The sequence below is a fragment of the Balaenoptera ricei genome, chromosome 8 (genome assembly GCF_028023285.1).
Source record: "Balaenoptera ricei isolate mBalRic1 chromosome 8, mBalRic1.hap2, whole genome shotgun sequence".
Classification (NCBI taxonomy): Eukaryota; Metazoa; Chordata; class Mammalia; order Artiodactyla; family Balaenopteridae; genus Balaenoptera; species Balaenoptera ricei.
In genome coordinates, this window is record NC_082646.1 from 106,573,602 (window position 1) to 106,598,514 (window position 24,913).

The following is a 24,913-nucleotide window of genomic DNA, read 5'->3' on the forward strand; positions in this document are numbered from 1 at the left end:
CCAAACATGCCTCAGCACCCCGTTTTTGGGCGAAGTCTGGAGATTGGGGCCTTCCAATCATAGCCCGTGATGTCCTCCCCACATCAGTCCATACCCACATGCCACCAGCCATCTTCCAGTGACTGGTCGCCACGGTTCCACTGTTGCAGGGCCGCAGACTGCGTGTTAGGAACACCTAAGGGACATGGGCAGAACGGGGCCAAGGGGAACGTCCCTCACAGGCCCCTCGAGTCCCCCTCGTGCTGGGCTGGAGCCTCACAGTGAGAGGGGTGGGGCCGAAGGGGCCCCCTCCTGGGAACCATCAAATCTTGTGCTGGGGGGACTAGGTTCAAGGACAGAGGTAAGGGGGTGTATTTGTGGAAGCGGGCACTTTGAAGCTTTTGGGTCTTGTTTCGAGGGGAGGGCTGGTCATTATTGTTTATTTCTTCTTCCCTCCACCCCACCCGAGGCTAGGAAGTGGAGATCTGGGTGGAAAAGGGAAGGGTCAAAGTATTAGTCACAAAAACATGCAGACAAGATTAGAACAGGCAGAAGGGGGCTGGAGAAAGGGCAGAAGGGGGCTGGGACACAGAGATGGGGGTAAGACAGGGAGGCAGGGGGAAGGGGCCTCCATCCTGCCCTCCACCTCCACTCCCGGGGCTGCACTGAGAGACCAGGAATTGGGCCACTATTAGTTCCTGAGCCTGTGTCTGGTCACCCCAACTAGAGAGTCAGCTCCTGAAGGCCGGGCCCCTGGCCTGATGTGTCCCTGTAACCCTACTAATCCCAGCACAGTCCAGGGGACACGTCTCCGTCATTAAAATGAATGTCAAGTCACCTTGTGACCCAGGGCCACACTTGGCTCTCACTTGCCTGTGTCCCATCTGTGAACCCGGCGCCTCGGGGGCCTTTGGTGGACAGAATCTCAGTCCTCCGAGACTGCTCTGATGGGACGACCCTGCTCCTGTGCATGGGGAGGGCCCTCCCGGCCCCAAAGCTCCCCCGGAAGAGGCTCTTCCTTGCTCTACATATACGTCAGCCTACCAGCAGCCTGAGCCGGTCAGCTGTCTTCCTTCCCCAGCCCCAGAAGCCAGGGCGCCAGCTACTGGCATCTTCCTCACCCTATGGGCCCTCTTCCGCCAGTCGATTCAGCCAGCTCACCTGCCTTCGCTCTCAGAGTTAGAAGGACCTGACTTGGGGGGGGCCCCTCCTCAACTCCCCTCCAGACTGGGCACAAATCTGACCTTGCCCGCCATGGCTTTACGCAAATCACCACCACGTGGTGCCCCCTATTGGGAAAGGGCTGCCTTAATCCCTTTTGTATCTGTCCCTATTTTAGAGCCACCCTGGCCCAGGGGGTGGGGAGAGGGTAGCAGGAGGCAGGGTAACACGGGGTGCACAGAGGAAGGGGGGTGGTCAGCCTGGGGGTGGGGGAAGAAGAGAGAGAAAGGGGGAGACGGGCACCGGGTAGAAAGGAAGCCAAGGGTCGGGGGAATGGAGGAAGGTCTCTGGGGAAGGCAAGGAGGGAGATGACTGAGATTAGTAAAACCCGACTGTTCCCTCAGACAAATCAAAGTCCAGACACAAAAATGGCAGGTTCGTTAGTAAAAGCAGGAAACAGGGGAATAATTCCCCCGGTCCCCCTCCACCCCAGGGGTTCATGATGCCCCTGCCCCCCAATCCCCCCGCGCAGCTTCTGGAAGGGGTGGGGCCAGCAGGGGAAGAGGGCAGAGGTGGGGCATGCGACACAGAACAGCCATCACAGCTAGGACGCGTGCAGGTTAGAGGGCCAGGGTGGGGGGCCTGGCCCAGCAGGACAGGCGAGAGAAAGGCAGCCACAGGTGGGAAGGCGTGCGGGACCGGGGGGCATTGGGAAGAACCGAGATGGAGGCGAAAGAGCTGTAGGGGTGCAGGAAGGAGAAGCTTCCTTTCAACGGAGGAAGGGAGAGGAGCCACCACTGGAACAGAGACATGTACAGGTTGTGAAAGAAAGGGATGGGACATTAGACTCAGACCTCCCTCCCCAGATGGTGACCCAGACACTCATTCCCACCACCCATTCACCACTGATCACGGATCACTGAGCCCAGACACGCCTGCTCACACATCACGTCTTACTGAAGGCAGTGGGAGGGAGTCCTGACAGGCTCATTTCCAAGCAGAATCCTTTTTGTCATCAGGACCACGGCTAGCACCCCAAGACACAGCAGATACTCTGCACCCAACCCACGCCAATCCACGCAACACAGACAGACTGGGCCCTGAGTGGGGCTGAGTAGGACAAGAGGAATGAGCCACAGCTCTGCCCTGGAAGAGCCACGCCCAGCCAGGGATGAGGGGAAGGAGCACAGAAGACTCAGGAGCCCAGCGCCCAACCTCCGCTGTTCCCCAGGGACGGGGAGGGTGGCTGGAGGTGGCTGCAAGGGGCAGCCTATGACCTGGGTGGGCTCTCAACCCTCCCTACTGGCCCCACCTCTCTTCTGCTCTGCTCTGCTCTGCTCATCTCCCCCCAGGCAGGCTGCTAGGAGGTGAAACCAGGTCTTGGCCACAAATATCTCCACTCGGGCATTCCATGCCCACCGCACCCCCGGAGGAGAGGCTGGGGAAGAGGAAAATACCCCTCTGACATCATCCAGAGCCTTTCCCAGCTCCCTGCTATGATCACAGGGTCGCTGACCTTCCTGGGAGGGGGATTATTTGGGGGAGAATAAGACTGAGGGCAGGTGTTGTTAACCTGTAGGCAGGCTAGATGGGCTTTGGGGAGTCATGACACCCCTTGGCATTGTATGCAAACTGCTTCAGTGGGCTTCTTTTTCCTGTGAGAGTCCACTGCTGCCACCAAATTCTCAAAAAGCTCCTGAGCCAAAGACGGGTAAGGACAACTAGTTTAGGAAGAAGGTCCTGGCCTGCCCTTAGGACTGCGGACGTGGGAGTAGGGCATGAGGACGGGAGGATGGCCGAGGGAGCGTGTGCAGCCCTGTTCCATGTTTGACTTTAGCCATCTGCTTGGGGTGGGGAGAAGCTGAGAGAGAAACAGGTTGGAAAGACACACCAGGAAGATGACCTAACCAGCAGTGATAGCCCCACGGTGAATCCTGACGACTGGATTTAATAAAGTTTGGGAACAGAAACTTCAGGTCACAAATCCTGAGTTCTCCTATGGCCTTTACCACCTTCCAGAACAATCTCATTTTACATCTCTGACTCTCGTCTGTAAAAGGGGTTTAACAACTTCCATCACTCCTGCTTCTCCCAGGCTTACTATGAGGATCAAATGAGATCAATAAAGTGAAAGCACTGAACTCTTCCACTACTTGCTATGTGACCCCAGGCCTTCTTGGGCCTCAGTTTCCCCATCTGTTAACTGGGAATAATCTCTGCCTGCTGCCTGCAATCTAGGCATTCGTCGAGTTTAAATGATATTCACAAGGTGAGAGCTATTTAGAAGAAGCAAAGCCTCCAGTGTCACGAGCAGAGAACACTTCTTTCAGCCTGACCACACCTGACCCAAACCTCTCCACTGGTTGGCCTTTTTGATCCGGATCCACCCTCTCCCCCAAGAAGGAATACTCAAATAACAAAAAGAGTCCATATAAAGAAGTTAGTAAAAATAAATACAAAACCAACCAGAGCCCGGCTGAGGAACGCCCGGGAATCAGAGCAGGTTGAACCCTGTCTCTTCGGGTGCCCGGTTGTCTGACTCCATTCTTGGCTGAAAGAGCTGATCCCTGGGACAGGTATCTGAGGCTTTATGAGGCGACTCAGGCCACCCACGGGCACCAGCTCTGGTCGTCAAGCAGTGACGCTCACGCTAGAAAGCGTGGACTTTGGAGACTTAGAAATTCACAGGGACTTTCCTGGCAAGGGCTGAAACCAGACAGGGCTGTTTGCTTCTTGACCAACTTAACCAAGTCATTCCATCCTCCCCAGGCCCGATTCCTGGGGCATTCTGGGGTTTCATGTAGTTATTTTGGGACTGATTCCCAAGAAAGGACGGTAATAGGATCTCCAATGGGGCCAGATATGCTGTATTCTCCAGGGTTTGCTATGAGAAGGGAATTGCTTCTTTACAAAACATCCCTGCCCTGGAAACACGGAGATATAATCAGTTAACATCTCATAAAGCTTAATAAAATTATAATTCCCTTTACAGAGTACAGACGCTTTCACTTCCGTTCCCCTTCTTGATCTTCACACTGACCCCATGACATAGGCAATGCAGGTGTATCAGCAGCTCGTTTGGTAGCTGAGGAAACAGCTTTAGTCCCAGTTCACACAGTTTTTAACTGAATTGAGACTAGAAGGAAGGGGAGGTCTGTAGGGCCCTGATTCTCAGATGGTATCCCCAGGGGCTGGCTTTATCTTGCCTCCCTTCTGTCCCCAAAGTCACAGTTCGGCTGTCTAGTGAAGCTCTGTAAAGAAAGAGTTCCAAATGCCCAGCTCCTAACAGGTACTCAGTGGCCTGGCCTGAGGCGTGGCACCACCGAACTCCTAGCAGCAGCAGCTGGAGAACAAGGCCTGTGGAGGGGCAGTGCTGGGACCACCACATGGCTCCACCTAAACACTGGGACGACAGAGTGGCCAAATGACGTCTTGGACCGGGGAGGGCTAGGCTGGCCGTGGCCACAGGCACTAGCTCAGGACAGGGCAAAGGATGGGACCACCACAGGTCTGTGGGTGCAGGGAAACACAGACCTGCAAGAGTATCAGGACAGGCCAGATGTGGCCTCAGAGGTACATCCTCCTGGGGAGGTGGGGGAGCCACTCAGACAGGGAGCCTCGGCTCTCATGCTTCCCTCCTCTCCAGCCAGGCAGCTACGCACACCTGGGAGGCTGGGAAGGCCAGGCAGCTGCCCCAAGCAGCGTGGGCCCCGTGGGAGCAGACACGTCCATCTGCAGGGTCCCCAGCCTGGTGTTCAGTCACTCTGCATTATTAATAGGCGATGACTAACCGCCTGCTGCCGCAGAGCCAGGACAGGGCAGGCAGGAGGGAATCCCGGGGGATGGCGCACAGCAGGGCCTGCAGGCATACGCTCCAAGGTGAGGCGAGGAGCAAAGGGCCAGCCTCAGCTTCTTCCCTGTTCCTGCCCTCCCTGTCTCCACAGCCCACCTCCTAAGAGCCCTCAGCAGCTCAGAAGCACACAGTCACGCAGCCCCCAGCTCACACCGGCGTTTACACTTGTAGAATCACCAGCAGAGAATCACAAACACACAGTACAGTCTCCCACTAGCACCCCCTAAATGTCACACCAACATTTACACACAGTCGCACCCACACACCAACACACACCAGCTGCGTCTACACAGACACCCACACCAACACTCACCGGGACTGAGCCCAACCCAAACAGAGGAGCTTGGCGACAAGTACCCCGACTTCACCCCAGCTGGGCCTCCTCCTCTCACCCCCTCAACAGGGAAGGGAACCAACCCCAGTCAGAGGCCATGCGGGACAGGCAGGGGGCAGACAGGGGACAGGAGATGGAAGGGAAGGAAGGAAGACAGTGTGAGACACAGTGTTAGTCAGAGCAGCAGAGTGGTGGGGGAATGGGACACTGTCCCTGGAGGGGGGAAAAGACCATTCATGCCATGCAGGGTGTCGGGGGAGACGGAACCAGGACCCCTCAAGACTGAGAAGTGAGGGAGGGGATGCCGCTTCTTCCCTGGCAGCCAGCATGGGGCAGCTCCTAAACTGGTATGAATGGTGATTTGAAGGAGCTCTGGACCGGCCCCAGATGGCCCTGCATCCCCCAAGGCCACCTCCCTCGCTGCAGCCTGCGGAGCTGGCTGCCACTGGAGGCCTCACCCCCAGCCCCCTCCCCCAACTCAAGGGGCCTGTCCGGGAGCTGACAGTGAGCAGAGCGTAGCATGTCATGGGATGGTGTTTTCCATGGATTTTCAGGAGACCAAGAAAGAAAGTAAATCAAAGAAAAGAAACAAGGGGCAGGGCAGGGGAGAAAAGGAACAAAATAAAGCAATAAAATAAGCAGCCTGGCATCGGGGCTGGTCTAACCAGAGCCGATGAACATGGGGCCTGCCCCAGGTCTCTCTGACCAGGAATCTGAATTCAGAAGTGGGGGGTTAGGGCAGGGACAGACCAAATTCCTCAATTTCCGTTTGTCTTTTGGATTTGAGTTTGAACCAAAAAAAAAAAAGGAAAGAAAGAAAAGGGAAAGAGGAAAACTAAAAGAGAGAAGCAAAATCTAAAGATTGTCCAGGACGCAGAAAACAACTGGAAGAGCAAAACAACCAAAACCAAACGGGGAAAGGAAACGAAAGAGGGAGAATCGAACAGTTAAAAAAACCCACGGCAAACCAAACGGTAAGACAATTAGAGTGATATCTACCAGATAATGCAGTTTGTTTACCATAGCGTGTCCAATGCCTGCGTGCTTCACCGGAGATATGGGGGAAGGGGGTGGGGGTGGGGTCAAAGAAAACAACAAAGACAACAACGAAAGAACAGAACGAAAAGAAAAGAAAAAGAAAATGACCAACTGTGAAACTCAAGGAAGGAGGAAAAATATATATCCATATATGTTTGGTTGTCTGTTCAGACCCTCCCACCTTAAGTTCAGCTGAAGTATTTTGTTTAAAGAAAATTAAATTATAATGGGAGGGAGAAATAAAACACACACAAAAATTAAATCCCTTCTCCCAATCCCCCCCCAACCCCTCCTCTGGATTCCTCTCCCCTCCACCATCCCCTCCGGGAAGGGCCGGCTGCAGAGAAGGGGAACAGTTAAAGACCTTGGTTAGTAGAGAAGAAAACAACAAAAGAACTGGACCAGGAAAGCAAAGGCTTAAAGATGGCGACATTCCGCAGATGAGACAGAAAGGTTAGTTCGGTTTTTCACTCATACCTTGCCCCACCTGTCCCTGCCCATCCCTTGGTCCCCCAGGTTATAAGCGTGTTAGTCACACACACAGAGTTGGCAACGGGGTTTTCCAACAGAAGGTGAGAGAGGGAAGGCAGGCGGTTAAGAAGCAGACCCAATTATGCAGTATTAGTAAGTCCTATGGGCTGAAATGTTAGGGAGTTGAGGGGAAGGGAGGGAGGGGAACAGGGGTGTGAGAAAGGGATGGGCTATTGACTCAGGGAATGGACGGATGGGTTTGTTGGCTAACTGGTCAACCAGATGGCTTTCCAGAGAACTGGCTAAAGAGCAAGTTGGTACTGGCCAACTGGCTGACCAGTGACCATGTCGAGTTAATGGGTTAACTGGTTGGTGATGGGCCAGCTGGCTGTCAGACTGGGAGAAGAGTGGCCAAGGCCCCCAGAGAATCCCAGGACTGGCTCAAATGAGAGGCAATTTCATTTGGAGGCAAAGAGAAGGGGTTCCCAGGGAGCATAGGAGGGGATATGGGTGTCTGCTTTTCCTGGGGATGGAGGATAGCAAATAGATCCAGGGAGTCATGGTGGGGGGAGGGGCAGCTCTGTTTTTGGTGGGGGTGGGGGGGGTGGGGTAGGGTTGGGGTTTTTTCTTCCCGTTTCTGTTCCTTGAGAAAGGAAGAGAGAGCAAGTCACCACCAGAACAGGGAAAAGGACACTTGCCCTCCATGGGCTGGCAGAAAGCTCACGCTCACATTAGAGCTAATCATCCCAAAACCTCTTCCCTCCCCTCCCTGCTCCCACTGAGAACTGCCTCCTCCTTCCTTCGTAAACTGACCTTTCAGAGCCCAGATTTCCCCCAGTTCTTCAATCATCCCGCGCCTATTCTCTTATGCTCCTCTGGGCAGCTGTTCCCCCCAGAATGAAGCACCCCCTCACCACCACCGCTCCTGTAAGTCCCTGGAATTGGTCAGGCTTTCCCAGCAGCCCAGCCTCCTTCCACACACACCCCCAGACCCCTGCGCCTCCGCTCCCCACAGCCAGCAGCAAAAATTCACTCCCCCCACAGACCACACCATAAAAAGGAACAGAGAGGCCCACCTCTCTCTAAAATCCCTTACTCCTCTGTAAACTATAAGCCAGCTTCTTCTACCTGAGCCTCTAGAGGCCCCGCCCCCATGTGGCTTTATATTCATTTCCTCTCCTCATGGTCAAAGAACCACCTTCAAAATTACCCTTTGAGGAGGAGGAGATGGCGAAGGGGCTGAGGCAGCTTCACTTAGTGTATCAGAGATGTTGGGACACTACTGCTTGATGTCCATCAAATACTAAACTGTGCGCCCGAGAGTGTGATTGTGAGAAGGAGAGGTCTTCTAGAGACAGATCCATTAGTTAGAGAGTTATTATAACCAGTGGACACAGGACTAATTCAGTAAGACAATTAATAAAGGCCTTGTATCATTAAAAATAACAGAATTCAATACTAAGCAGCTAGAAGAAGTGCTAAATAACCAATATTAATTATTAGTGATGCAGAAACAGTTTACATAGCAGGAAGACAAGCGTCTAACTGCAGGTGCAGAGACTGGAACAGGGGATAACACGTGGTACAAGGACTGGTCCTATCAGCCAGTAGGACCGCTGGGAAATGAAGAGGCCAACTACTCAGGACAAGGAACCATTAGCTTCAGGGCAGCTAAACCCGTGGCACCAAAAAAGGTACAAGTGCTCTGGTATCACTGCACTAGTCAAACAAGATAGGGGGGAAAAGGCATTGGAGGTAAAAGTCCAGCTACTACTCTTTTTTAATTAGAACTGGTTGTGGAGACTAGAATAAGGAAAAAATAATTTTCGACTTTCATGGACAACTTCAATTTTTAACAAGTACAAGAGCGAATTAAGAAACAAGATTGAGGGCTTCCCTGGTGGCGCAGTGGTTGAGAATCTGCCTGCCAATGCAGGGGACACGGGTTCGAGCCCTGGTCCGGGAGGATCCCACATGCCGCGGAGCACCTGGGCCCGTGAGCCACGATTGCTGAGCCTGCGCATCTGGAGCCTGTGCTCCACAACAAGAGAGGCCGCGACAGTGAGAGGCCTGCGCACCGCGATGAAGAGTGGCCCCCGCTTGCCACAACTAGAGAAAGCCCTCGCACAGAAACGAAGACCCAACACAGCCAAAAATAAATAAATAAATAAATTTAAAAAAAAAAAAAAAAAAAAAAAAAAAAAGAAACAAGATTGAGGGAATTCCCTGGTGGTCCAGTGGTTAGGACTCCATGCTTTCACTGCCAAAGGCACGGGTTCAATCCCTGGTCAGGGAACTAAGATCCTGCAAGCCGTGCAGCACAGCCAGATTAAAAAATAAGAAAGAAAGAAACAAGATTGAGAGGGCCTTCCACTGATGTGTCAAGAGATCCGGGCTTCCTCTGATAAATAGCGAGGTTGTGGTGGGCGAGACGGGGCCCCTCTAGACCTAGGTATTGCAGATCCAGAACCAGTCCATGGTGATCATGCCCGAGGGGGCAATTGTGGCCAAATACTACAGTGGAGCCTCCACTGGAACCCATCCTGGCACCTGTAACACAGCAGCCCATGCCTTCCCGAATGCCGGGATCGGGAGGGCTGAGGCTTCAGACTAACAAATGAGCAAGGAAAGCTTTGCCCCACCCACAGAAACAGCTAGAGGGCTCCTGGAGGCCAGGAGCACAAGGATGACGGTGCATGATGAGGGAGGAGGGCATCAAGTCACAGAGGGAAGAAGTCAGTCATTGTAGCAAGTATAACTTACCATGGCCAAGGGCCTTTGACAAAACTTTACCCCATCTTCACCTTGATCTATCGGCATAGCTCCAGCCCTTCAAGAAAGCCAAGAAGGGGATTATACGCACAAATCACAAAAGTCTGAGTGAAGGCAATCTCTGTGGAGCTTGAGCAAGAGACGCTCAGGACAAAGAGAAGAGGACTCAGAGATAAGAGGGGCCCATTGGGCTTCCCTGGTGGCGCAGTGGTTGAGAATCTGCCTGCCAGTGCAGGGGACACGGGTTCGAGCCCTGGTCTGGGAAGATCCCACATGCCAGGAAGCAACTAGGCCCATGAGCCACAATTGCTGAGCCTGCGCGTCTGGAGCCTGTGCTCCGCAACGAGAGGCCGCGATAGTGAGAGGCCCGCGCACCGCGATGAAGAGCGGCCCCCACTTGCCGCAACTAGAGAAAGCCCTCGCACAGAAACGAAGACCCAACACAGCCATAAATAAATAAATAATAATAAAAAAAAAAAAGAGGGGCCCATTTTTCCAAGAGACAAGCAGAACATTTAGATGGTTCAAGATTTGGGAACACCCAAGAATGGCGGTACCACAAGACGAACGACAGGCACCTTAGCAGTGCGCACCAAGGCCGGCAGCCAGGCCCTCCCGGGAGGCAGAAAGATGGAGTCAGACTCCCATCCTCCCACTTCCTGCGGGACAGCCTTGGGCCAGCTCTTCAACCTCGCTGGTGAAATAGGAGTATCTCCCACTTCACAGGATTGTTCGAAAAGTTAGGTGAGATACAAAAGAGAAAAGAGACCCTTAAACTTGGGGGTTCCGGAGGAGGAGAGATGTGAGGGTGCAATCTGATTAATGCTGTAAGAAAGGGACAGGTCCTGAGGAGACTCTGAGGGGGCGGGAGAGTAAAGTGAGGTGGAGTTTTTCCCAGAGGACAAAAGATATTTCTGGGCACCTATGAAATAGATCTGCTGGATCCTCATGTCCAAAACCTCACCAACTGGCTTCAAGAAAAAGCCCAAAGGAACCAGCAAAACCACTAGAAAAACAAATAAAAACACTCAGTAGTTGCTGGTATTAAGCTCTCAAGGAGCTTACCATGTAGAAATAGAGAAAAGAGGTGAACACAAATTATTGACCATGCAGACAGAGTGTGATGATAGGGCCAGAGCACAGCAAAGAGGGAGACTGGCCAGGGGGCCCGGAGGATCAAGGAAGGCCTTACAAAAAAGGTGGCGGTTCAGCTGGGCCTGAAGGATTGGAAAAAAAAAAAAAAACCCACAACTAACAATAATGACGGCAGCAAGCCCTCCGCGGCTCACGCGGTGCCAGGCACAGGCCGTCACCTCAGCTACTCCTCAATGGCCCCTCTCACTTTGCACAGAGAGGTTACATTACTTGCCTCGAGTCACTCCAACTAGTGGCAGAGCTGGGATTTGAACCCAGTCTGTCCGACTCAAACCCCAGCTCTAGGGTTTCACCCGGCAGAAGGGAGGGTGAACGGTGGTGTTGGCGGGAGCTCTGTGGGAACGAGGTGGGCAGCTCGGGAAGCCAGTATAGACAGGGTGTGTAGAGCAGCACAGTTAGGCCCTAAGATGGGGCGTGTGACAGGCCGGAGAGACAGGGCAGCCCGGGCCAGAAGGTGGGGGAGGGAGTCCCAAGTGCCTGCCAGGCCCCATCCTTGGGGGATGTCTCTCCTTGGGGCCCAGAGGGGCTCCCGAAAATCTCCCCACTGAGGAACGGCCTCATGGGAGCTGGGCGGGTGGAAGCTCCACATGATATTTTGGGAGCCAGCTTGTCTTCCAGAGTTCGTGCTGGCTAGTGATGAAATGGGTTGGCACTCGGCTTACGTGGTGGGGGGAGGCATACTGCGTGTGGGAGGAGGGTGGGCCCAGGATTAAAAATAGGCCTCAGGGAATCCTCAGAGGGAATTATTCCTGCAAAGATCCCCCAAGAGACACCACCGGGCACAGGGTCCTCAAGGCTGGGCTCGGAGGGAGAGGAGGGCGAGAGCGGGGTGTGGTCTCAGTCAGGTGTCCTCCGGTGCTGACTGCAATGTTCTAGGAGTCTCTGGACGATTCCGGGGATCACTATCTGGTTCAGGGGAGGGGGGTGAAATTCTGCCTCCTTCCAGTTTCCCAAAGCTGCAGGACCAAGAGGAAGGGAGACCCCTCAGTGCTTGTCCTGGGGCAGGCTCTCCCCAGGAGGCAGCCTCCCCGGCTGTTCTAATCACTTGGGGAAAACAGCGTGGATCCCAGTGTCCTCAGATCCCAGCCATCTACCCTAAAGGCAGAAGCAAATGTCATTTCTTACCTCACCCCCCCATCCCCGTCTTTGCTCCTGGCCACTCCCAACCCAACGTCACTCCTAAGATCATAAAAGGATCTTTCCAATCCCAGGACACCACGTGGCCCCTGTATAAATGTGTCTGCACAGGGTTTCTCCCCTTCTTCACACTACTGACATTTGGGGCCAGATAATTCTTTGCTGTGGGGCTGCCCTGTGCATTGTGGGATGTTTAGCAGCATCTTGGCCTCTACCCACTACATGCCAGTAGCACCCTCCCTGAGTTGTGACACCCAAAATGCTTCCAGACATTGCGAAGTGTCTCCTGGGGGGCACTCCGCCCTCGGTTGAGAACCACTGCCCTAGGGACAACAGGACCCAATAAATTATTAGAAGCCCTGAAAGACAGGCACTCAAAAGGCCTGGTGAGGATGGACTTGGCCACAGGCTAGGCCCTGAGCAAGGGCAATGAATCCAGAGCAGAGCCTTAGGGCTGCCCTTCCATCCCCCTGATGGTCACAATGACCAAAAAAGGGCTGCAGCTCATATTTACGGATGTGGACTGGAGTCAAATAAATCTCTCCAGAAACCCTTTCTAAGGAGACCTCTCAATCAAAGTCTTAAAGCAGACACCCTCTTTGGCCCCGAAGGCTTATGTTCAGGTCAGCATGCTGACTCTGCTCTGACCCATCCGGCACAGCAGGCCAGGGGGATGTGGTCACCAGTTACCAGCTCAGACCCGGGACTCTGTGAGCCCCGGGAAGAGGCTACAATGGGTCCCTGTCCACACTCAGTACTGCTGAGGCCAGGCCTCACTCCCTCCGTATGGCGTCCCCACCTTCCCTGGTCACAGACCTCTCGTTCCTCTCCAGGCCTCTCGAGTTCCTAGAACGTTTAAGATCCCTGCCGCTCAGCCGGCCCTTGTGTGCCTTTGCTCTGTCCACTTTTAACCGCCTCATCCTGTCTCCTCAAGAGCCGAAGGGCCAGGAGGGCGGGGCCCATGTCTTTTTTCCCTCGGTACCCAGTACAGATGGACAATATATTGGCCAAAGGACACGTGGATAGGGACTCTGGGCTTGCAGCGTGTTGCCAAAGGCAGTACCAGGTGACAGCGCTGGTCCTGGGGAGGGAACGTCAGCAAGAAGGCAACTCCGCCCAGCCCTGCAGTAAATGTGGGTGGCACCTAAAAGTATGACAAACAGCACACACACTCAGGTTTGCTCAGACGGTGGTGACAACACAGGACAGCCCTCCGGCAGGGTCAGGGGATGATGCGACGGTGAAGGGGGCACCACCCTGAGGAGGAGTGCCGCTCTTCAGAGCTCGGGGCGCACTGAGAGCAGGTGCCTGGGTGGGAGCCGAGTACAGCAGGGAGCAGCGGCTCGGAGAGAGCAGGCGGGTTCGTCACAGTGTCCCTGCAGCAAGGGGAAGGCACCCGAGGAGGGGGACTCCCCATTAGATCATCACTCAGTGGGCTGAAGAAGAGCAGGTAAGAACAGTGTGAGGTCAGCCGGAATCCCGCCCCCCACGAGCCTTTCAGTGGGAAGAAGGGGAGGAGGAGAGGGCAGGTGACAGTGACGGTGAAGAGCAGAGTCATCGGAAGTTCAGCCACCAGGAAGCTCAGCTAGAACCAGGAAATACAGAGCAGATACCTAGTAAGAGAAGGGCTGCAAACTAGCCAAGACAGCACCTCCCAGGGCACAGAGGCTCCGTGCTCCTGGTTGCACTGAGCTTGCTGGGGGTGGAGCTGGAAAAGTGTCCCTGCCACCTGCTACAGAAACTGGTGGACCCGGAGAGAAGGACCAGCAAGAGTCTGGGCACCTGGGCCCCAGGTGCCAAGCGATCAGGGCACGGAGTCAGAAGGTGGATCCAGGAGCCGCTGAGGATGCACAGCGGCTTCTCCTGCTTTGGAAGAAGGGTCTGGCTCGGACTCTGCTTGAGGCGGGAACTTCTCAGGGCTGGAAACAAGCTGTGGAGCCTGCTGTCAAGCAGAAGCCCGGCCAGAGGGAACGCTTCGCCCGCCATAGCCACCCTGCGCCTCGCGAGAGGCGAAGAGGCCACTGAGAGGACAGCGCCGACGCCCAGACGCATCAGCCCCCGGGGTGGGGGGAGTCTGCGAGACGGAGCTGAGGGGACGCTGAGGACACTGTCCTGCCTGCAGGGGCTGCCCCAAGAGTCTCCTCGAGCTCCCGCATGGGCTGGCCTGGAAGCCACGGAAAGACAGCCACCGACCGGTGGGAGAGCCTGCGTCCCTTCGGAGGGACGGGAAGGGACAGGGGAGAGAGGGTACTGCCCGGACGAGAGGCAGGACCCAGCACCTCGCCAGTCCGTTCACCTCTCACGCCTGCTTCCCCGACCTTGCTCTGAGCCCAGGCCTGCCTCTGCCCTAGAAAGGCCCCGCCTAAGGGCAGGCCGCACCCCACCCCACATGGCCCAGGCTTCCTGCCCTAATGGGACACCGACTCAACCAGAGTCTGGCCAGAGTCTCCCCATCCCGTAGCCCCCCAGGGCCCCGCAAGTTCAGGTTCTATCTCATTCCTCCCAGCCCCCGAATCGCCCTCCTGCCAGATTACCAGATTCCTCAGCCCCAACCCTTGAACCCAGCCCCTGGCACCAGTCGGAGCCTGGCCCTTCCTCTTCCCTCGGGCTCCGGCCCCGGGGCAGCCTCCTCCCTAGCACAGTATCCTGGTCCTTGAAGCCTGCCCCCTGCGGCTGCGCTCCTGGACCCTCCCAGCCCACCCGCGGCCTAAACCTCCTTCAGAACCACGCCTTGCTGCTGGCCCTGACGCCTCGCCCCCGCACCCCAGACAGCCCGCTCTCCCCACTCCCGTTCTGTCCCAGATACAGCTGGCCCCTGGCCTTCTTCTTGCTCCCCCTACCTGGCGCAGGTTTCGAGTGACCCGGACGTCATGCCAGGCGTTGTCGTTGAACTTGCCGTTGACGGGTTCCACAAGGGCCTCAAAGGCTCCCGAGCCCAGGTTGATGACGAGCCAGACGGCCCCAGATTTGAGGGACAGGTTGACATAGTCGGCCGACTTGCCCGTGTGCAGCATCAGCCCGTTGCGCTGCAGGGTGCGGAAGGCCAGTGTGATCTCGTCCGTGCTGCTCTGGATCGGGTTGTGTGACAGGTCATAGCAGAAGAACTCGTTGCCTTTGAAGGTCGCCACAAACTCCTCCTTGCCTGGATGCCGCGGTGGGGAAACGGGAGAGGGCTGAGTGGGGCAGGGCACTCCAGACCCTCCCTCTTCCCCTCCAGCCACCCAGGCGCAGGTCCTGGGCACCGGGAGCCCCTCGATCCCAACTGCAAGCTTTAGGCTCTCTCCCCTCCCCGTGCTGTCCACCCTCTTCTCTGGACCCTGCCGTCTTTGCTGTCAGAAGTCAGCTTCCCCCATGTCTGTCTCCAAAGCACGAGGCTGCTAAGTGGCTCTCACACTGCCAGCTGACAACTAAGCTGCCACAGGGCCAAGTGAAGCAGACATTCTCACTGTCTCCCCCGACACTGGCCCTCCATCGGCCACCCCCCTTAACAAAAGGATGTGGAAGAGCAACAAGGAACTGCACCGGACATCTTCCCGGAGTGCCCCCCTATGGCGGGGGCACCAAGGGTCTCCTGAGTGCAGCCCACCTCCCCCTCCCGCCTCTTCTGCCATTCTCAGTGCCTGGGGACAGTCTGAGGCCTCACCACATGGGGTGGGACTAGTAGGCCTACTTCGTAGCAGTGAGCAGATGAGGAGAATGGGGTGGAGGAGGCAGGGGGAAGACACATGGGAGGCGATGCAGGTGGCAAGGATGTGCGTCAGGGAGCAGTGGGCCACTGGGCGGGGCTGACACAGGTGGCCACCATGCCAGCTGTCACCGCCCCCCCAGCTTCCTAGTTCAACCTGAGAGGACAGCACAGACAGGCCCTAGGCAGAGAGCCTCCAAGGGTCCCCAGAGGGCAGGTGTGGGACCCTGTGTGCCAGGAGATGGCTGGGGGCAAAAGTGCACGGGCAGGCCCGGCTCTCGTGTGTGTGTGCGTGAGTGTGTGTGCACGGGTAAGCGCCCTGCATGGGGTTCCTTCCACTGGCACACTTTAAACAGGAGTGAAAACAACTGGGAGGGCCTTAGGGACTTTTAGCGTTCTGTAAGTGGGTGACAATGGCTCCGTGGAAGGAAGGTGGGTCCCAGCCCCACACCTTCACAAGCCGGAGCCCACACAGAGGGAAGAAAACAGGCCGTGGAGTCAAGGGAGCGCAGAGGACCTGGACTCTGACAGTTTCTCCTCCCAGCAGGCGGTGGCACAACAGCTGGGCCCACCCACCTTGCAGGGTGGATGGGGGGCGAACAAGACGGCTGGCCAAGGGCCTTCATGGAGTGCAGAGATTCTCAGCACAGGTCCCCAGGCCCAGGAAGAAGCAGGGCACGATGCCGGTGCGGGGGGCACACGTGGCCTTCAGAGGCCCCTGCTCCCCTGTGGGCCGGGCCCCAGCAGCAGGCGCCCCGTGTGGAAGCCGTGGCTCTCTGGGTGCCTCTCCTGCAGATGCCTCTCCCCTGCACAACGGTCCCACTCTCTCCCTCCGGGCAGTCTGCCCACAGACTCAGTCCTCACTGCTTCCGGATGCCAAGGCACCAGCTGCTGCCCCAGAGCCTGGCACCGCACTCACTGCAGCTGGCCAGGCCCGGTTTCCTGAGGTCACAGGGCAGTGAGGCTGGTGGGGCATCGGCCACACGGGGACAGCCACAAGCCCCACTCTGCCTACCTTGGGGCTCCAGTGGGAAGGGCCAGAAAACCAAGAGGAGGAGTCAAGGAGAAACAAGAAGGGAAAGACTGGCGATGTGGAGGGAGGCCACGTAGAGAAGGAGAAAGATGGACCATGAGGGACAGAAGGGAAATGGAGACAGCGCAGAGCTGTGAGGGAGCAAGAGGTGATGGGGGGAAGCAATCTGGATAAAGACGAAGGCAAGCTGGGAGGGGACAGGTAAGGGTGATGGGAAGAGGGCCCTCAAGGAAAAGGGGACAGAGACCTCCCAGGAAAGGAAGCCAAGGGTTTCTCGGGGCCTTCCTGTTTCCATAGCAACCAGGCCTGCTGCCCAGGCAGAGTGGGGGGGGGGGGGGGGCGGCTCAAGGACCAGAAAAGGGAATGTGTTTGACCTTGAGTTTGCTCCGCATCCTACTCCCTCCCAGAAGCCGGGCCTCCCCTCCCACTCCCTCACCTTCACTACAGTCAAAGAAAATATTAAAGGGAGAGTCAAACAGAAGGAAAGGAAAGAATAAGGCAACCACGTGAGAAAGTGATTGGAACAGAACAAAAGAGGCCAGTAAAAAGGAGAGAGGCGGGCCTAAGGCTGGACCACGGCTGCCAAGGCAAAGTGGAGAAATGAGGCCATTCCTTGACTCCTCTGGGCTCTGGCTCTGGTCTCCTAGGAGAGGAGGCAGAGCCAGCCACTCTGGAGCCAGAGTCTACATGTTCTCCAACGCCCGTCACCGCCACAGACCCAGGTAGGCCCAGGGATGGAAAGAGGCTTGGAGCAGCCAGAGGGAACCTGAAAGAATTGGGGGAGAGCGACAGAAAACAGATGAGCAAATGCGAACAAGAAAACCCAAGGTGGTGGGAAGGACAGAGATAGCCCCTGAGTGGGGAGGAGGCAGTAGGACCTCTAGGGATTAGTGTGTCAGGTAAGCACGTGGGGGCTGCCCTGCCAACCATGCTCAGAAGAGCACCAACCAGATCTAAGAGGAGCGAGACCTGAAACAGCAGGGGGCGCTCTCCCACACCTCGCCGCGCGGACGACCCCGGAACTACAACTCCCAGCAGCACTTGAACAGTTACCCACTCCTAATAGTCCCTGGCACTGGAAGGGGGTCATTGCTGATACCTGTTTATCTCCCAGGGTCAGGGAATGTGGAGCCCCACAAGTGTCTGCAGTCAAGCTGAATGTGGCTAGAGACCAGTTGTTGTGGTCCTGGATCTCTAATGGCCATGGCGGGGCAGAGCAGCTGCCTCCTTTCCAGGCCCAGCTCAAAGCCCTCCTCTGGGAAGGTCTCCAGCCCCCTTAGCCCCTCCCTATGCTCAAGCACTACAGCTGTCTGTTCTGCTCATTTGGCACTTACTGCCTAGTAACATCTTGTACTGCTCCCTTGGGAGGAAGTGCGATGTGAGAAAGAAGACCTGGGCACTAATGCTGGCTCTTGCACCAGCTTTGTGACCTTGGCCGAGAGGCAACATCTCTAAGCCCCAGCTTCCTCCTCAGGACAAAGGAACTCATCATCGGCCTACCTCACAGGTCACCGTGGGCATCTAGAAAGAGACCAGACCAGGTGAGGCTTCATAAACTGTAAACCATTCCACAAATAAACGACTCTTACACTGGGATGTAACTTCCTCTGTGTGTATGTGCTGCCTCTCTCTCTAGATCAATGAATAAATTAACTCCTCTGCACAAAGTCTGCACTTTCCCTATACTTTGCACGTACCACACTTTATTGTAGTTCTTTGTTAGAACATCAATGAGCCCCTTGAGAACAGAGCCCATTCACCCATTTAAAATAAATCTGCTGAGCACACACCTACATCTGTGCCAGGAGCTGTGGAAAGCACCAGGGGTATACCAACGAAAATACCCAACCACTGTCCTCAGGGAGCTCGGTCAAGTTGGGGAGGCAAACAGGTAAAGTGACAGTTACTCGCCGTGTGGCGAGTGACGTAATGGATGTGTAGACAAAGGGAACGCCGAGCAGCTTCTGGGTTTGCCTGGGGAGTTTGGGGGAGACTTCCAGTGTGGTGGCCTGGCTGCTTTTTCGAGAGTCAGCTGAAAGAGATACCAAATGGTTGGGGAAGAGGGCAGGGATGGCAGGAATCCAGGCCAACAGAACAGCGAGAACTAAAGAATGGGACTTGATAGCCCCAGGGCCTGGCACCCGCTGGCGCTCCTTGAGGGGTTGCTACACTGCCCTGTAAACTTCTTAGGGAAGAGAGTCTCTTAAGAGAGGCAGCCTCACACAGGTTCGAGCCCTGGTCCGGGAAGATCCCACATGCCGTGGAGCAACTAAGCCCACGAGTCACAACTACTCAGCCCGCGTGCCACAACTGTTGAAGCCCACGCGCCTAGAGCCCGTGCTCTGCAACAAGAGAAGCCACCGCAGTGAGAAGCCCGCGCACCGCAACGAAGAATAGCCCCCTCTCGCCGCAACTAGAGAAAGCCCGCGCACAGCAACGAAGACCCAACGCAGCCAAAAATAAATAAATAAAATAAATGAATTTATTTAAAAAAAAAGAGAGCGAGAGAGAGAGAGGCAGCCTCAGTGCAGAAAAAAAAAAAAGGAGCTTGAAACCTACAGCCCTGAGACAGGATAAAGGGGCCCGGGCTGGCCTCAGGGGCATTGGCAAGCGTCAGTTTCCTCATCTGTAAACCAAGGGCAATGAGCCCTTCCACAGGGGGTTGTGAAGGCTCATTTAGGTGACACATGTGACACATAACTTATTATAAATGCCACATCTCCCATCCAGAATCCCCCTGGGCTGACCCCTATCGTGCTTGCAGAATTTGATGGTTAAATGGGGGGCTGACCCTGCTGCCTAGCCACTCTCCCAGAGAAACAGATACTTTCTAGTCATCCCTGTTCTTTGGCCTGAACAACTGCCACAAAAAGACATCTGTGGGGACTTCCCTGGCGGTCCAGTGGTTAAGACTCAGCGCTTCCACCACAGGGGGCATGGGTTCAAGCCCTGGTCGGGGAACTAAGATCAGAGCGGCCAAGAAAAAAAGACATCCGTGTTCTAGAAAGAGGTCAACAGGACAAATGGGCTTTGGGAAAGAAATGGAGGTTTGTGGCCCTTTACACCGAGGCAGGTACTGCGGGTGGACCTCAGAGGGGGTTGAAGGGGACACGCCTCTATTGACTCAGCTGCCCTCCAGAAAGTGAAGCTGGCCTACAGAGGGTGAGGGCTGGGCTCTCGGGGGACCGTGGGGTCACTGACCTTTTGTCGGCTGGTGCACATCGCTGGCTCCTCCTCTCCCGGCCCCCCCCTCGGAGAACAGTAAGGACCCTACTGGAGAAGCAGAATTGGGGAGTCAGGCACGGGGGGCTACCCAGGCAGTCCCACCCCAGCCTTGAGGCGATGGAGGGCCCTGTCCAGGGCGGAGGGCCGGCTTGGAGGTACAGGGTCGGGGTGGGTTGCTGCTCTGGGGACTCGCTCGCTTCAGGGCCTCTGGGGAAGGAGCCAGTTGACAAACCGGGAACCATCAGCCCCACAAACCCCGTCAGACTCACGACCACTGACCTCCCCCTCCTTGCCCAGGGGCGGGGGGACAAGTGGAGGGGCAGAGGCCTCGCTGCTGGTTCAGGAGCCCCTTCTGCCCAACAACATGCAAACAGGCCAGACCTCTGGCCCTGGGGACCCTGAGCTCCCGTCCAGATTCTCCCCCACTCTTGGCTGCGCTCTGCTGGGCCAGGTTCCTCTTCTTCGACTAGTCCAACAGCCTGACAGAGCACCCCTCTTCCAAAACTGCCCCGTTCCCACACCAAAGCCCTCTTCTCCTCTTTGCCCATCCTCGAGGCAAGCTGGTTCTCCCTCTACACCTGTTCCTTTACTACAGTGAGTGCTCTCAACGTTGCCTTCATCCACTTCTTGGCCAGTTAGACCGAGGGGCTCCCCAGGCGCAGGGCCGCGCGCTCTGTTTGCTCCTTGTCCCTCCACCGTGCCCTCAGCAGGGCTGCGCACACCAGGAGGTCCTGCCTGGCTGAGCTCACAGTGGATGCGGGAAGGCCTTTCTCGGGGAGGACTTCCCGCTCGCCACCACCCAGCGCCCCCAGCCCAGGCCTCCAGAGTCCCGCAGGCACGTATCACCATGTCTGGGCTCCAGGCTGCCTTAGGTTCTCCACCCAGCCCTGACCAGCGGTTCCCAGGCACCACACCTACTGCCAGACCCCACGAGATGGTTCTTAAGGGGAACTCAAGAATGGAGTTTAAAAGTCCTTGTCTGGGTCCTATTCCAACTCCAATCCCCAGAACTAAAGCTAGAATAACAGCTGGGCTGTGGCCTTTCGGGAGGTGGAGGGGTGGCTTTAGGGATCCTTCAGGGCTTCATCTAGGACAAAGGTGAGCCACAGCCAGCAAACCCAGAACCAGGCACTGAGATGCAAGAAGGATGTGAGTAAACCCACCAGGCCCTGACTCCCCACTCGGGACTTCCTCTTTCCCCACATTTCTTACCATAATTTCACATCCCTGCAAGAATCCCAGGCCTCTACCTCCCCAGACCTAAATCCATCCCAAATTCCCGATCTGAGTCTCTCCCCACAGCCCAGCCTTCATCCTGTAGGCTTCTGCTGCCTACAGGCTAAGGACACCACCCCGTCCCTATGGAAGATGAGCCCCAACAGAAGACCACCGGGGCAGGGAAGCAGTGCCTGAGGATCTGGGAGGGAGTCAGCAACAGGGAGGTCAGAGCTGGGGGATCAAGGTCAGGACTCCTGGGGTCTGTCTCCAGGTTTGCCGAACACCAGGGCTTTTAAAGATAGTAAGGACTTGGTCGAAGGGAGGCTAAAAATAGATGAGCGGTCCCAACGGTACCACCAATTAAACGCTGCGTAATCACTAGCAAGTCACTTCATCTCTCTGGGCCTAAATGTCCTCATCTGTCAAATAGGGTCAGGAGACATCCAAAAGACACAAGGGTGAGGGTGTACGGGGGTGAGGGGAACAGCTGTGGAAAGGGGGCATCCCACAGCAGCAGGGTGAGGGGAATGAGGCTGCCTAAAATCCACTTCCTCCAGCCCATGCTTTTCTCTTTCTATTTGGATTCACAGAAAAGAAAGAATGATCAGAATGAGTAGAAGGAAATAAAACACCACCATGAGAAAGAAAAAAAAAAAAAAAAAAGCAAGATACACTATCAGGAAAACGCAAAAAGGTGACTGGAGACAACGGCAGGAGTTCAAACATCTCTTGATGTCAGAAACCAAGGTGGGATGAGGGCGGATGGAGTGTGTCGGGGGAGGTGGGAGAGGGGAGAGCATACATGGGGACCAGCCCCCCCCCCACCCCAGCGCCCAAATAAAATAAAGACAAGGCAGAGGAGGGGGGTAGGAAGGCAGGAAGGAGGCGGGACAAGTGGAGGAGGGGGAAGGGGGGCAAGGGGGGGTGGACAGAAAATCCAGGTGCAGGTTGGGGGCCATCCAATCCAATCCAAACCAAGCCAGAACTTCAAACCATACCTTCGCTGTTTAACGTCAGGTGAGCCGGACCTTGGAAAGGGAAGGAGAGAAAGAAAGAAAGGAGACAATAAAAGAAGAAAAAAGAAAGAAAAGGGGAAAGAAACAAAGAAAACACGAGTCATCAAAATCAGCCAGAGAGAGGGGAGAAAAAAGCTTTTGCTGCCACAATTTAAAAACCCTTTTTAACTTGTGACAGACATCGGGGGAAAGCCCCCAGCCCAGAGCTGAGGAAAGGGGCCCGATGCCGAAACAGAGGGTGGAGGGCACGAGAAGCGGGGGGAGAGAGAGAGAGAGAAGGGGGGCGCCAGAGAGGGTGAGGGGGGTACAGGCAGAACCAGAGGAAGGATTGGGGCAGGAGTCACTGCAGGGGGAGAGGAGATTTTGGTTTCTTTTTTTTTCTTCTTGCCGGAAAAAAAAAAAGGAAAAGGAGGAGAAGCATGAGTCTGGGAGGGCTGCTTTTTCCTTTTTCTTTTTTTCTTTTTTTTTTCTTCCGGGAGGCGGAGAGAAAAAAAAACGGTCAACGAGAAAAACGATTCGGATGGAGGAGAAAATAAAACACGACACAAAAATCAAAGCCACCTGGAGAGAGAGAGAGTGTCCTGTTAGCGCGGGATTGAGCAGACAAGAGGGATATCCAACACCCCCCCCCCACCCCATCCCGTTACCCCACGAGCCTGGCAGAGACCGGGAAGACGGGGGTATGAAGAGCCTGGGCCTAGAGGGAATCTCCCACCAAAGGGGGCTGTGGAAAGGCATCTGTCCGGGTCCAATCCTCCCAACTCCACCCCTCCCAACAGCCTCCGAATGGGTAACAGGCACCCTGCCCACCCGGGTTCTACGAGGAAACTGGGATTCAGGAGGACAAAGTTAGAGCGACAGCAGGTTGGAGGAAACAGAATCTGGGGAAACACTGGAGCAAGGATGGGGGCCTGGATCCTTCCATAGGGAGGACTGGGAGGCCAGGCCAGCACTCTTGGACAGCAAAGACCAAAGAGGGCAGCCAAGACCCATGGGCAGGAGCCCCAGCTCTCTGAGAGGTCGAAACACCTCATTCGAAACTATTCTACGGACCCCCTTTCTCTGGACAGGCCCTCTCTGAGGTGACCCAAAAGCTGAATTGTGAAAAGGGAAAACAGAAGCCCGACAGCCAAGATGGAGAGCAAGATTGTGTGGGATTTTTTTTTCGGGGGTGCCTTGGTCCCTTGAGAGAGCCTGGTCAGCCCTGATTTGGGGACCCCCTCAGCCTTAGGGGGAGAGACTTTGGCCCACTGGACCAGTACCCTAGTCCCCAGAAGGCATCAGCCAAGGAACACTCTCCCCCAGAGAGGCTGGCAGCACCATGCCCCACAGCGGAGCTGAGACCCCAGGGCTCCCTGAGATGACCAGCCCCACCAGACCTCAGCCCCCGCCTCCCCCATCCCTGCACCCGTGGTGTCTGGCCAAGAGGATGGGGAAGGAACAGCCCTGCAGCACCACCTCGCCCTTGGAAACCATCCCCGCTGCTGAGGCTGTGAGATGTGGGCCCTGGGGGGAGAAAGCCGGGACCAGGATGGAAGATAGGGAAAAGCGCTCCAGGTGTCTCTGGGGCAAGGCTGAGGGCCAGGATGCCTGGGTTCCAAAAAGAAAGGCAGCAAAAAGGCCAGAAGGGCATGGCCAGCGCCCAAGGGCCTGGATCCTGTGGAAGATTTGGGTAGATGGTTCATGTTGCCCCCTTCTTGTCTCAGGCAGCACTGGTCTCTCCCCAGTGCTGGGTCTGAGGCCAGTCGGGGGAGGGGACCACAGCTGCTAAGGGCTGCCTCAGGACAAAACAGCTCTTGGGAAGACACAGGTTTTATCCACAAAACCGGAGGGGACCCAAGCATTTGGACCAAGTCTTATTCCTTGCTCCGAACGCCCCCCACCAACTCTTTCCCCCAAAACTACCAGCATCTTCCAAACCCCCTGAATCCAGGACCCAGACCCAGGGCCCTAACCCCTCATCCATCTCTTCCAGGCCCAGGAGCCGAGTGACCTGTGAACCTGCCTCCTGTCCCCCCTGCCGCCTGTACCACTGCTGTGGCGGAGTGGCATCTCTGCCTCGAAGACCCTTCCACTGCCCAGCTCCCAGCCAGCCTCATTAGCATACGGCACTCTCCCTCTGTCGCCACGGCAACCAGCTGCTCAGCTCCCTCAGGAGTGACAGCACCAGCCATCCTGGGGAAGGCGAGGCCGGTTCCCTGCCCTGTCTACCTGAGGCTCAGCCCAGCCTGGCCCGAGGGTGCTCTCCCTAAAGCCTGCCTCACCCCCTGGCCTGAAATCTCTGCTCTCCCCATGCCCCGGCCCCCCTCCTTACACCCTCCCCACCTCTACCTGTGGCATCAGTCCCTCCTCCAGCCACTGGAGAAGAGGCTGGTAGTGACGAATGGCATTACCAAGGGTCCTCTCCTAGGGCACTTTATCTGGCTGCTTCTGGGTCTTCTCTCCCTGCTACAAAAGGCTAGGGGGAAAGGGGTGGGGCTACCAGGATCCCCAAAAGGAGATGCTCGGCAGGGGCCTGGGGAGCAGGACGGCTGGGTCCCTGGGAGAAAGCTAGGCCTGAGGCACAGTGTCGAAGGACCAGACAAGAGGGTGAAGGCACGGAGGACTCAGAGATCTGAAGAGGGACCTGCAGAGTCCAGAGCGTAATGCCACCAAGGAGTCCTGCAGCCCACCCCCCGTGAAGCCACCACCTACCAGACCCACCTCCCCACTCTCAGTCTCGCCCCCTTACTCTCCTGACAAAACCCCAGGGAGGACCAACATCGAAAGAAGGAAGAGGGTTATAGGGGACAAGATTGTGAGACACACAAGCAGCCATGACACAAAGACACACAGA

General features: G+C 56.0%; 1 protein-coding gene across 7 annotated transcripts in view; it reads right to left on the reverse strand.

Annotated features, from left to right (window-relative positions):
* The window catches only part of NRXN2 (neurexin 2), a 100,197-nt gene that overhangs the window by 61,523 nt on the left and 13,761 nt on the right, over positions 1 to 24,913 (reverse strand). For 2 of the 7 annotated variants that reach the window (XM_059929791.1, XM_059929787.1), the window contains exons 3-6: positions 22,060 to 22,089; positions 19,820 to 19,891; positions 14,741 to 15,042; positions 6,348 to 6,371 (exon numbers count right to left, since the gene is read on the reverse strand). In XM_059929791.1, coding sequence (XP_059785774.1) covers positions 6,348 to 6,371; positions 14,741 to 15,042; positions 19,820 to 19,891; positions 22,060 to 22,089 — 428 coding nt within the window. Of the gene's footprint in view, positions 1 to 6,326; positions 6,372 to 14,740; positions 15,043 to 19,819; positions 19,892 to 22,059; positions 22,090 to 24,913 lie in introns of all 7 variants that reach the window. The other 5 variants (XM_059929786.1, XM_059929784.1, XM_059929788.1 and 2 more) reach the window with 4 other exon arrangements.